We start from the raw sequence: 13,738 nt of genomic DNA on the forward strand, positions 1-13,738 counted from the left end.
CTAGATAAGTTCCTTGGGGGGGGTCTAGTTTCCAAAATGGGGTCACTTGTGGGGGGGTTTCTATTGTTTAGGCACATCAGGGGCTCTGCAAACATAACGACGACCGCAGACCATTCCATCAAAGTCTGCATTTCAAAACGTCACTACTTCCATTCCGAGCCCTTACGTGTGCCCAAACAATGGTCCCCCCCCCCCCATATATGGGGTACCAGCGTACTCAGGACAAACTGGACAACAACTTTTGGGGTCCAATTTATCCTGGTACCCTTGTGAAAAAAAATATTGCTGGCTAAAAATCATTTTTTTTGAGGAAAAAAAATTATTTTTTATTTTCACGGCTCTGGATTATAAACTTCTGTGAAGCACTTGGGGGTTCAAGGTGCTCACCACACATCTAGATAAGTTCCTTGGGGGGTCTAGTTTCCAAAATGGTGTCATTTGTGGGGGGTTCCACAGTTTAGGTACATCAGGGGCTCTGCAAAAGTAACATGATGCCTGCAGACCATTCCATCAAAGTCAGCATTTCATAATGTCACTACTTCCCTTCCGAGCCCCGACGTGTACCCAAACAGTGGTCCCCACCCACATATGGGGTACCAGCGTACTCAGGACAAACTGGACAACAACTTTTGGGGTCCAATTTATCTTGGTACCCTTGTGAAAATAAAAAATTGCGCAGTAAAAAAATTTTTTGAGGAAAAAAAAATATTTTTTTATTTTCACGGCTCTGCATTATAAACTTTTGTGAAGCACTTGGGGGTTCAAAGTGCTCACTATGCATCTAGATAAGTTCCTTAGGGGGTCTAGTTTCCAAAATGGGGTAATTTGTGGGGGCGTTCCAATGTTTTGGTACACAGGGGCTCTCCAAACACGACATGGTGTCTGCTAACGAAGTAATTTGCATTTCAAAAAGTCAAATGGCGCTCCTTCCCTTCTGAGCCCTGCCGTGCGCCCAAACAGTGGTTCCCCCCCACATATGGGGTACCAGCGTACTCAGGACAAACTGGACAACAACTTTTGTGGTCCAATTTCTCCTGTTAGCCTTGTGAAAATTAAAAATAGCGTGCTAAAAAATCATTTTTGAGGAAAAAAAATGATTTTTTATTTTCACTGCTCTGTGTTATAAACTTTTGTGAAGCACGTGGGGGTTCAAAGTGCTCACTACACATCTAGATAAGTTCCATAAGGGGTCTAGTTTCCAAAATGGGGTCACTTGTGGGGGAGCTCCAATGTTTAGGTGCACAGGGGCTCTCCAAACGCGACATGGTGTCCGATAACGATTGGAGCTAATTTTCCATTCAAAAAGTCAAATGGTGCTCCTTCCCTTCTGGACCCTGTCGTACGCTCAAACAGTGGTTTATGACCACATATGAGGTATCGGTGTACTCAGGAGAAATTGCCCAACAAATTTTAGGATCCATTTTATCCTGTTGCCCATGTGAAAATGAAAAAACTGAAGCTAAAAGAAAATTTTTGTGAAAAAAAAGTACTTTTTTTTTTTTTTTAAAGATCAATTTGTGAAGCACCTGGGGGTTTCAAAGTAATCATTAACATCTTGATAAGTTCCTTGGGGGGTCTAGTTTCCAAAATGGGGTCACTTGTGGAGGAGCTCCAGTGTTTAGGCACACAGCGACTCTGTGTACTCAGGAGAAATTGCCCAACAAATTTTAGGATCCATTTTATCCTGTTGCCCATGTGAAAATGAAAAAATTGATGCTAAAAGAAAATTTTTGTTGGAAAAATTAAAATGTCCATTTTTTCTTTCCACGTTGCTTTAGTTCCTGTGAAACACCTGAAGGGTTAATCATCTTCTTGAATGTAGTTTTGAGTAGCTTGAGGGGTGCAGTTTTTAGAATGGTGTCACTTTTGGGTATTTTCTGCCATATAGACCCCTCAAAGTGACTTCAAATGTGAGGTGGTCCCTAAAAAAAATGGTTTTGTAAATTTTGTTGTAAAAATGAGAAATCGCTGGTCAACTTTTAACCTTTATAACTTCCTAAAACAAAAAAATATTTTGTTTCCAAAATTGTGCTGATGTAAAGTAGACATGTGGGAAATGTTATTTAGTAACTATTTTCTGTCACATAACTCTCTGGTTTAACAGAATAAAAATTCAAAATTTGAAAACTGCGAAATTTTCTAAATTTTCGCCAAATTTCTGATTTTTTCACAAATAAACGCAAAAATTATCGGCCTAAATTTACCACTAACATGAAGCCCAATATGTCACGAAAAAACAATCCCAGAATCGCTAGGATCCGTTGAAGCGTTCCTGAGTTATTACCTCATAAAGGGACAATGGTCAGAATTGCAAAAAATGGCCTGGTCATTAAGGTCAAAATAAGCTTGGTCATGAAGGGGTTAACACCTCACTACTACCAGACACTACCTCACAATAGCTCTTAACACCTCACTACTACCAGACAACACCCCACAAGAGGTCACCATCAGGTCACCTCACTACCTCACAATAGCTCTTAACACCTCACTACTACCAGACACTACCTCACAAGAGGTCACCATCAGGTCACCTCACTACCTCACAATAGCTCTTAACACCTCACTACTACCAGACACTACCTCACAATAGCTCTTAACACCTCACTACTACCAGACACTACCCCACAAGAGGTCACCATCAGGTCACCTCACTACCTCACAATAGCTCTTAACACCTCACTACTACCAGACACTACCCCACAAGAGGTCACCATCAGGTCACCTCACTACCTCACAATAGCTCTTAACACCTCACTACTACCAGACACTACCTCACAATAGCTCTTAACACCTCACTACTACCAGACACTACGCCACAAGAGGTCACCATCAGGTCACCTCACTACAGCTCTTAACACCTCACTACTACCAGACACTACCCCACAAGAGGTCACCATCAGGTCACCTCACTACCTCACAATAGCTCTTAACACCTCACTACTACCAGACACTACCCCACAAGAGGTCACCATCAGGTCACCTCACTACCTCACAATAGCTCTTAACACCTCACTACTACCAGACACTACCTCACAATAGCTCTTAACACCTCACTACTACCAGACACTACGCCACAAGAGGTCACCATCAGGTCACCTCACTACCTCACAATAGCTCTTAACACCTCACTACTACCAGACACTACCCCACAAGAGGTCACCATCAGGTCACCTCACTACCTCACAATAGCTCTTAACACCTCACTACTACCAGACACTACCCCACAAGAGGTCACCATCAGGTCACCTCACTACCTCACAATAGCTCTTAACACCTCACTACTACTTCACAATAGCTCTTAACACCTCACTACTACCAGACACTACCCCACAAGAGGTCACCATCAGGTCACCTCACTACCTCACAATAGCTCTTAACACCTCACTACTACCAGACACTACCCCACAAGAGGTCACCATCAGGTCACCTCACTACCTCACAATAGCTCTTAACACCTCACTACTACCAGACACTACCCCACAAGAGGTCACCATCAGGTCACCTCACTACCTCACAATAGCTCTTAACACCTCACTACTACCAGACACTACCTCACAATAGCTCTTAACACCTCACTACTACCAGACACTACGCCACAAGAGGTCACCATCAGGTCACCTCACTACCTCACAATAGCTCTTAACACCTCACTACTACCAGACACTACCTCACAATAGCTCTTAACACCTCACTACTACCAGACACTACCCCACAAGAGGTCACCATCAGGTCACCTCACTACCTCACAATAGCTCTTAACACCTCACTACTACCAGACACTACCTCACAATAGCTCTTAACACCTCACTACTACCAGACACTACGCCACAAGAGGTCACCATCAGGTCACCTCACTACCTCACAATAGCTCTTAACACCTCACTACTACCAGACACTACCTCACAATAGCTCTTAACACCTCACTACTACCAGACACTACGCCACAAGAGGTCACCATCAGGTCACCTCACTACCTCACAATAGCTCTTAACACCTCACTACTACCAGACACTACCCCACAAGAGGTCACCATCAGGTCACCTCACTACCTCACAATAGCTCACTGTCACACTATGGACACCTCACTAACAACACCCCAAAGGTCTTGGCTGTGAGGTCACTTCCTGCTGGCCATGACTTTTCTGCACAAAAAAGCAGCAAAATGATACCTGTGTTTTTGCAGCGTTTTTTCCAACACCTATTCAAGCCAATGGGTGAAAAATGCAGCAAAAAAGGCCTGTGTGAACTTACCCTAAGTGCGCGACTTGATGAGTGCGTGTGTGTGAGTTCTTGTGCGCAGTTATGTACCATGTGTGCGACTAAGTTTATGACTTATTGTGTCAATATATGTACTGAGTGGGTACAGAACACTCATTATAAGGAGAGAAACTAGGGAGCAGGCTCTGGGATCTCCATTGCCAGAGGAACTGTGGAGAACGCCATCAAAATCTCTTCCTTTAGACCCATGAATGAAGTTTATAAATACATTACATAAAGTGGGTGGAAGGGGTGAAACCTTTTCCTTTTGGAGAGCAACAAATCAGCATACAGCGACTAATAGGCCATGCAATGGGTCTCTGGTAAATTAAATATGGAAAATAGCTACCTATTGTGGTGGTAATCCTACAAGTCATTATCGACCCTTTAACGAGCCTTGCCCACATGACTTACGATAAACGCAAAAGAGGAAACTCCATTTGACAGGCATTTTCTGGTGTTTGCCCCTCGTTGCTTCAAATCAAGAGCACTGAAGTGGCCCCCGACAGTCTTCTTGCTCGCGTAAGAGGCTATTTGCAGAATTTATATGGCTGGCAAGTCAGCTGCTTTTTTAGCACTCTTCACTTGGTTTATGTCTTGTTTTCCCTAGGACTGCTTTCTATGTAGCGTCTCAGCGGACAGAGTTCCACCTACCAGCGTCAGCTTACGTCCCCCATTATACAAGCCATTCCCATCTCGCCACGACACAGTGTTCTAGTGCCAGACTGTGGGGGTCTCTCCTAGGTTGGCACCTCTAACACAGGACTGCAATGCTGCAGAGCAACAATGCTAACCACTGAGCCACCATGATGGGGAAGTCATGGACACGCCCCAAGCGCACTACCAGCCTGATTTGCATGTGGCTCTACGCTAGATTCCTCATGACTGGCACATTGGATCGCTACAAAAAAAGTATCTTTTTTATTAGCTGACAAGTCTCTATAGAGCTCTTCCACCACTTCCATGTTTGAAAAGAGGCGACTATTCAGATTACTAACATTATCATCAGTCCAGAAGATAAGCGATGACGTTTGGGGGGTCCGACCGCTGATTCTGTGATTGCACTAGCAATGCAGTCACAGCAGCATTCATTTTGCTTGGAGGCACTTATTAATTTTGATTTTTAGCAAGTGTATATTTGGTGGGCTGTGATGCCCTCCATATTGGCCAAGCGGCCGTCTGTCTCATGTCCTATATGGCCATATGTAACCCAGCCGGCATCTGCCTGTAACAGCAGCGACCGGCGCTAGCTGCAATTGCTGCTTCTTAACCATCAAGATGCCGCTGTCAATCACTGACAACAGCATTTCAATGAAACAATTGCCAGTGTGTTAGTTCAAGCGTGCAGAAGCTTCCTTTGGTTCCCCTGCAATGTGATCTTTGAGGTTCAACTGTGTCACAGAGTTTCATAATAGAACACCATTTACACTATATACTGCAATACAGGACAGCTGTAGTATACGATTTAAAAAAAAAAAAAAAAAAGAGAAAATAGAAAAGTAAAGAGAAAAACATATTTTTTTTTTTTTTATTTAAGATATTTAGGTCATCGCACCTCTATCAAAAATGCAATAAAAAAAAAAAAAAAAAAAATCAACCAAAACTTCATGTTCACCCGCAAATTGTACCAATAAAAAAACCTCATCTTTCCACTCAAACAATAAGCCCTCACACAGCTCTATCAACATAACAAAAAAAAAAAAAAGTTATGGGTCTTAGAAATTTATTTATTTTTTTTTACTACAAAGATTGTAATTTTTATGCTCCAAAATAATAATAATAAAAAAAAAAAAACAACTGTACAAATTTAGCATCGCCGTATTCGCACTGACCCGAAGAATCATACTGGCAGGACATTTTTACTTCAACGTGAATTCAGTAAAAAAAAATTATTTTTTTTTTTTACTATTTTTCAGCATACCTTATGGTAAAGAAAGAGAATGGCTTCATTGAAATTTGTCCTGCTAAAAGAACGTGCCCTCGTATGGCTGTGTTAATGGAAAAACCAAAATAAAAACGAACAGTTCTTGGAAAAACTAATATAAAAATGGTCTGGGAGTGAAAGGATTCCCATATAAAAAAAGAGATTGCAGATGGGCTCACATAATTTGATCAAACAGTGCGCGAAGCACCCCAATTCTAGAAGTATGGCTTATGTAGCAGGAATGTTGTTCAGGAGAGTATATATGGCGCACTGCTGTATTTGCTGGTCTAAAATGCCCCGTCAGTGATAAGGAAGCATTCAGGTAAACGAGAGGACTATTAAAGTTATTTGTTGCCTCCAATCCCCACACATGCACGCTCAGTTTGGTTCAGCATGCATGCATTCTGAATGGGGAGAGGGGAGTAAGCCACTACAAGAACCAATGATCATTGCATGTTGAAACTCAACAATCTGATCCCCCACCTTCAACAAAAGCCAAACATGTTACACATATCAGATGGAGGCCCGTCTAAAGTCTTACCTGTACTGTTAAGGACCACCATGATGACCCCAATAGCCCACCATAGCACCATATCTTTAGAAATAGGAATAGTGCAATGGTGGTGGATGGAAGGCGGTGGCATCTGGTGCCCATGTACCCGCTCACCTGTGATCGTAGAAGCATCTCTGACATGGCGGCCTCTCTCCACTGACGCTGTGTGTTTGCCATCCTCCTGGGCTGTGAGTTTGCAGTCAGGCACTGGGATATCACTGGAGCACGCTGGTGGGTATCTGGCAGCCTCCTCACGGAATTCGGAGGGGTCCAGCTTGGCAGGAGTCAACGGGAGATGCAAGCTGCCATCCACTGAAGGTTTTAGGAAGCCCTGCTCTGGTAGGCAAAACAGATAACCGGGCCTCTCCTGGGCCAGGCTACTGGGGATCGCCCTGTGTAAAGACAAAAGGGGTCAGGGTCTACAAATGAGCCGATAACAGAGAGCAATAGCGTTCAACAACATCAGTGTCATCACCAGTACAAACATCACTCCAGTAGACTGAAGTGACGCTAGGCGCAGGGCTACTAACCGCCCAGAAATCCCCGGACTGGCAGTAAAATAGGCGACTATTCCCCTGTGCATATAAAAAAAATTATTAGCTGGTGGAGAATATTATGATAGCAATTTTCATCATTTTACAGTTCACAGTAAATCATGTCAGTGTTAAAGCCTGGTTATACCTAGGAGTATACACTGGACTGGGGATAACTTCCCGAACGCCAAGGGTCTGATCGCTGGGACCCCCTTGTGATCCCTAGAACACTTGCTCATTCATTCCTCGCAGGACCGCCGGTACGGACGAGCGCAGCACTCTGCGAGCTCAGGTGCTCCCAGTAAGAATAAATGGGGTGACAGTGCTCATGATCCACCTGCGCTCAATTCACTTCTCAGAGCCCCAGTCCTTGGGATTGGTGAGGGCCCCAGCATACAGATTCTAGCAATCGGGAGTTTTGATAGGAGAGGGAATAACGTTGAAACTTGAGAATACACCCCTTCAATAAATTGATTTATGACGGTTTTCCATTGTGTTCATAAAAAAATTTACTCTCTCCTTCATTTTTTTGGTCATATCTAGAAAAAAACAAAATCAAATTGGCTACCCTGGTGTCCGCTGTTACATCTAGTTAGAGATGATACTAAGGAGTCCTAAACCCATAAGCTATATAGTCCTATGTGGTCAGACCACACTAGTTCTGATGTAACACAGAAAAAAAAAAAAAGAATGCATTATTACAGAAGTAGGAGATTTACTATTGAGGACTATGGAAAATCTGTAACCCTTCTGTCCCAGAAACAACAGGACTGTGCTGCTGATCGCCAGGATATGCAAGTAGTGTAACAGGACCTTATAAAATCTCACAGTAACACCAGTTTTACCAGCAGAGGGCAGCAAATCAAGCCGTTACTTTCTGTAGTAAAGGGTTCGAACAGTCCAAGTACAGGGACTCTGTGCTTCACGGAAGGGTCAACGATTTATATACACCGTCCCACCTGCTTGTTTTTCGTCTATCTCCATTAGTTATGAGCGAGTGTACTCGGATAAGGTGTTATCTGAGCATGCTCATGTGATAATAGAGTATCTTATGTGTGGTCGAATACCTTTGTGCGGAGGACTTGCTCCATTGTCATATTAACATGCGATGGGTGGGTTCTCATATCTGAGTCTGGTGGTCCGGGTACAGACCATGAAGCACAGACCGGACACAGGTCTCCTAACACGACAGCTTCCTATGTGTCTATGAGACGGTCGTGTTGGGGTCCATGCATCACAGTCCACGCCCAGACCACAAAACGGGCATGGACTGTGCAGAAATAATATTCATGATACTTATTTCTTTAGTATTTTCCCCATCATCTTGTACAAAAATATGGGAGTAAATTTTCTACAGCACAAGAACTCCCTTGTGAAAACCCCATTCACATCGTTATCGGATTTGATGCAGATTTCGGTACAGAATCCAAACTGAAAGCCATGTTGAATCGAGCATGTGTGAGCAGACCCTTAAAATGGTTGTCTGGGTCTAACATATCGGTGGTACATCGATAATATGGGTCATCGTTGAGGATCAGACATCCGGCACTCCCGCCGATCAGCAGATGTAAAGTGTATAGAGCCGGAATAGCACAGCCTCGTATATGGCTTAGCGGTCTCTCCCGGGTACAGAAACTTAGCGCCTATTCAGGTGGATGCTTTTGCGCAGTAGTTGCTGACAAGAGCGGCACGGTGTTATCAAAACACTGTTAGTAGCTCACTATTTAGCATTTCCTTCAATATCACAAGCCCCATCGCTGTCACAAGGTGGCCTGAATTCTGATGTCCATGATGTTGCTTCAGCCATTAAGCCTGTGTAGACAAAACGCTTGAACTCCAATCCTAGGATTTCACTTATCTCCAACTAAACATCAATATCATCAATGGATTGGCCAACCCTACTTATGGGCTCAGAGCTCATATGAGGCCTTCTACACAAAGGAGGACCCCTCTTATCACCCTTGTGCTCAAGTCAATGTGTATCCAGCACAAACACAAGTACAAATAAAAGAAGCCTTCAGCTCAACAGCTTCACAGACTATTGTCCCAGACGGATGTGCTGGGCTGTTTACCCATGTAATCCTCAGATGAAAGACCCCGCAACCTTCAGATGAGGATGCCTCCATTTGTGAGATCATTTACTTAAAAAAGAAAAAAAAAACAACTCTTTTACGCTTAGAAATATTTCTTCATGTTATCTGTTCCTCAGTTGGAATTTTTAGTCAAAGTTTCCAATATGGCCGCCATTTGACTCTTGCTGCCTTTGTCCGGCGTCGAGCATGATCCAACGTGGCAGCCAACCTTCACATCTAGGCTCGGCATCTTGGACGTCAAGCCAATAATATGAAGATCCTGCACAACCCCTTTAAAGACGTTTTGTTTTTAGTTGGACTTGCCCTTTACGTATCTAAGACATAGTCCCAAACTGATCAGTACTGCTAACGAGAAGCCATGAATTTGGTTTTATAAAGGGAGTGAAAAATCACCCTAATCTTAATGGTAAAACCACGCTGATGGTGACGTCACATGGATGGCAAGAAACCATTGTTCACTGGGGAAGCGATTTAGGCGACAACTAAAAAGATGCATTTCATGTCTATGGTAGAGAAGTGGGAAGGTTCTCATGGGCTCTCTGAACATTCCACTATCATCAGTGAAGGCTGCTGACCCTGCACCTGGGTACACATCGCCCATCTCAACCCCACTATGTCCCTTTCAAATATTCCCCCAAAGGCCAACACCTGACTGAAATCTGTCAAAAACAGTTTGACTAGGTCATAGGCAAACAACTTTTAGCAGCGGGCAAAAGAAAGGATGGGGCATATCAATCATCAACATGCCTGATCCTATATTTCCACAACAGAGGAGGCAGCAGCATATTCCCCTCTCTCCACTGAATGAATGTTTTGCTGAGTCAGGAAGGAAAAACAATTTCCAACCAAGCAGACATCCCACCGACAGTGGAGTAAGTACATTTTACAGCTGGTAAAATACTTAACTTCAGGCTGAAAGATGTCTAGCTGTAATCACATGCCCTCTTTAACAGGAGTCTATAAGGATAAAAATGACTGCACATAGGCAGCATAGGCACTTGGGGTACCCATGGCTGTGCCGTTCAGTGCAACTTCCCACCTATTTGTTTTCCAGCCATCTCCATATTCCTCTTCCTTGCTTTACAGAAGCTGTAGAAGGACGGAGAACAATGGAAAACTAGAAAGTGGGAAGATGCACTGAACTGTTCGGCCACAGCAAGGGTGCACCGAGCGTCTGTGCTTGGTTTGAACAGTCACTTCGTCCAGACAGACCCCCTGTAAGGCTGGTTAAGCTGAACAGTTTTTTTTAAACCCTTTGAAAGGATGTTAGAGTTTTACTAAATATTTGGAACCAAATAAGCTGAAAAAATCATAGACATTATTGAGTGGAATATATCCAGACATAAAACTGAAGTCTATGGTGAACTGTATTAATTATCAGCGTGGTCTACTCGCCCACTCATTGCTTTCATTATTCATTCGTTTAGACAGACCCATCGAAAAGCGAGGTTGTCGTCACCCAAAGACAAGTATCCGCTGTAGCATGGAGCGTGTTCTGACAGGTGTGAAAGGAGCGTCCTGTAGACCAGTGATTTTCAACCTTTTTTGAGCCGCGGCACACTTTTTATACGTAAAAAATCCCGGGGCACACCACCAACCAAAATGGCACAAAATGACACTAAAACAGTACATATTATACATAATTATCCCTTTCTTTTAGTAATATGCCCCATCATTATCCCCTTCTTTTAGTAATATGCCCCATCATTATCACCTTCTTGTAGTAATAAGCCCCATCATAATCCCCTTCATGTAGAAATTGCCCATTCCACTACCTCCATCATTTCCTTCTCCCCACCACCCCATTATTGCCCTTTCGACAACCCCATCATTGCCCTCTCCCCACCACCGCCTTCTTATCACCCCCATCACCGCCTTCTCCATTGCCCTCTCCCCATCACCGCCTTCTCCATGACTCCCATCATTGCTTCTCATCACATCCAGCAGTTGTTTGTTATCCCAGGTACAAGGAACTGGACTAAGGTTAGTGAGGGACCCTACAGCAAAAAAAAAAAAAACTTGCAGGATGCCCAAACTTTACACTTGGGTCCATACCCCACCTGATTCCCTAATAGTGATGGCCTCCTGTCCACTGAAGTCTACGGGACCAATACACACGGCCAGTCTTTTAGACTTTAGATGGTCACCAGGGACCTTACCCCATACGGCTGTAAAGGGTTATCCCTATATTAGAAGTTCTCTCCTATCAATCGGATAGGGACCGATTTAATGATTGTAGGGGATCTGACTGCTGGGACACCACTGATCCCAATTATGGGGCTCTGAAATGCCTAGGCTAAATGGAGCAGTGGCCGGCCATGCTAACATCTAAACATGGGAACAAACTTTTAATACTGAATTCACCGTATAAACAGTACACAGTAAGTTACTTTAGCGCCCCCTAGTGGTGACTGCAGGCAGGTAGAACTTACATTTTTCAAGCTTAGGGCAGTGCCACTTGGTGTCTGATCATCTCTGCTTGCCTATAGATCAGTGTGCTTCCCAAACTCCAGGCCTCACGGCCCCCCACAGGTCATGTTCTCGGGATCTCCTTACTATTGCAGAGGTGATGGAAGTATCATCAAGGCATCAGGAATTCACTCACCTGTGCAACACTATGGAAATCGTGAAAACACAATATGTGGGGGGGCCGTGAGGACTGGAATTTGGGGAACACTGCTATAGATCACAGAAATGAAAACACCAGCAGCTGGCAGGTGAGAGCTTCTGGCCCCAAGTTTTAGATTAGCTTGGTGGTCTCAGTAACCTGGCCCCCGCTCATCAAACCTTCTGACAGTTCTCTTTCAACCATTGCAGGGGATTTGGAGCTCTGTATCGCACCGCTATAGTTATATATTAAGGGATTCATTAACACGGAATCAACATTTACTTAATAGATATGTCACAGAATACGGCATCTAGTAGATACCATCCTCATTACAGACATCAGGAGCGGGCAGTAAGGTAAATCCCATAACCTTATGACACTATGGGGCACTGAAGTTCACCATGAGGTAATAGGAGGGTATAATTGTTAACTCATTAATGAGGGGGCCCACCTCAACTGCTTCTCTGCTGGTCCTGTCTCAAGATAAAGAGCTTAGCTGGCAAATATGGACTTTGTCCCCCATGTATCAGAAGCGCTGCCCCTCCACCATCACCTTACCGCTAGTGTGCCCATCTAGACAGATCACTAGAGTTCAATGACCTTCAGGTGTAAAATATATTATATATAAACACATTTATTTTTTTAATTGTTTTGTAATGATAGATATATATATATATATATATATATATATATATATATATATATATATATATATATTACACACACACACACATACACATACATACATACATATATATATATATATACACACACACACACACGCACACATATGTATGCGCACATGTATACTTTATATATATATATATATATATATATATATATATATATATATATATATATATACATACACACACACGCACACACGTGTATGCGCACATATTATTCTTTTCTCGTGGGAAATGTATATATCTGCAAAAAAAAAAAAAAAAAGTCTAAAGTATGACAATGCAGAGCGCCCCCCACAGTTTGTGCTGCACATTTACATATGTGAACACTTGTGCGGAACCGGCCACGTGTTGACATCTATCATACTTTCCATTGCACAGGTGGCTCGGTGCCTCAGTGGCATAATCTGATGGACGTGATTTTCAGGACTATGGAAAAAGACTTCATTAGGCCTGCAAATAAGGATGTAGCTGTATAGGTGTAGGTGGAAAAATACAACATTGACGCCTTATACGTGTCAGGGAAATGCAGACAGAAATTTAAAAGTCCCCAAATGGTCCATCAGCTCAATTATACTATAGATGCCATTGTTAATTCTACGGCTGTTGTGAAACTACAACTCTCAGCATCCTCAGTCAATGGACGTTTGAGTTATAGAGCGGCAGGTATTACACTATAAATACAGAGGTAAAGAAAAGAATGGAAAAGAAAAAAGAGAAGAGTAAGAAAAAAAGAAAAAAAAAAAAAAAAAGGAGCTGGTACTCACCTGCCAAGCTTGTAGCGCATGTTGGCTGGAGGAGAGGGCTTTATTTGGCCCTCACATGTTGGCAGTGGAGGCTGAGCACAGTGACTGGGAAGACTCCAAGCCGGCTGCTACGTAAGAGTGAGAGGAGGAGAAGGAGGAGGAGGAGCGGAGGCTGAGGGCACAATGGGAGTCATCCTGCGCACAACCAGGGGGTGATGAGACACTAAATCCTGCTGTCTTGTAGGAATAGTTCACACTATTAATTGACAAAAATTATCTTTTGCTTAGACGACAGAAGTTTAATGGAACATGGAATAACAAGATCTTCCGAAGATACT

The 13,738-nt window shown here is 43.3% G+C and overlaps 1 protein-coding gene across 3 annotated transcripts in view; it reads right to left on the bottom strand.

The window, feature by feature from the left end:
• The window catches only part of LOC141086555 (trafficking kinesin-binding protein 1-like), a 73,597-nt gene extending 60,062 nt beyond the window's left edge, over positions 1-13,535 (bottom strand). The window contains exons 1-2 of one of the 3 annotated variants that reach the window (XM_073572697.1): positions 13,422-13,533; positions 6,849-7,126 (exon numbers count right to left, since the gene is read on the bottom strand). In XM_073572697.1, the coding sequence (XP_073428798.1) occupies positions 6,849-7,126; positions 13,422-13,441 (298 nt within the window). In that variant the 5' untranslated portion in view covers positions 13,442-13,533. Of the gene's footprint in view, positions 1-6,848; positions 7,127-13,421 lie in introns of all 3 variants that reach the window. The other 2 variants (XM_073572701.1, XM_073572700.1) reach the window with 2 other exon arrangements.
• Positions 13,536-13,738: the final 203 nt, after the last annotated feature.

This window comes from Dendrobates tinctorius, unplaced genomic scaffold (assembly GCF_039654945.1).
Source record: "Dendrobates tinctorius isolate UK_male_01 unplaced genomic scaffold, ASM3965494v1 ptg000032l, whole genome shotgun sequence".
NCBI classification, from domain to species: Eukaryota; Metazoa; Chordata; class Amphibia; order Anura; family Dendrobatidae; genus Dendrobates; species Dendrobates tinctorius.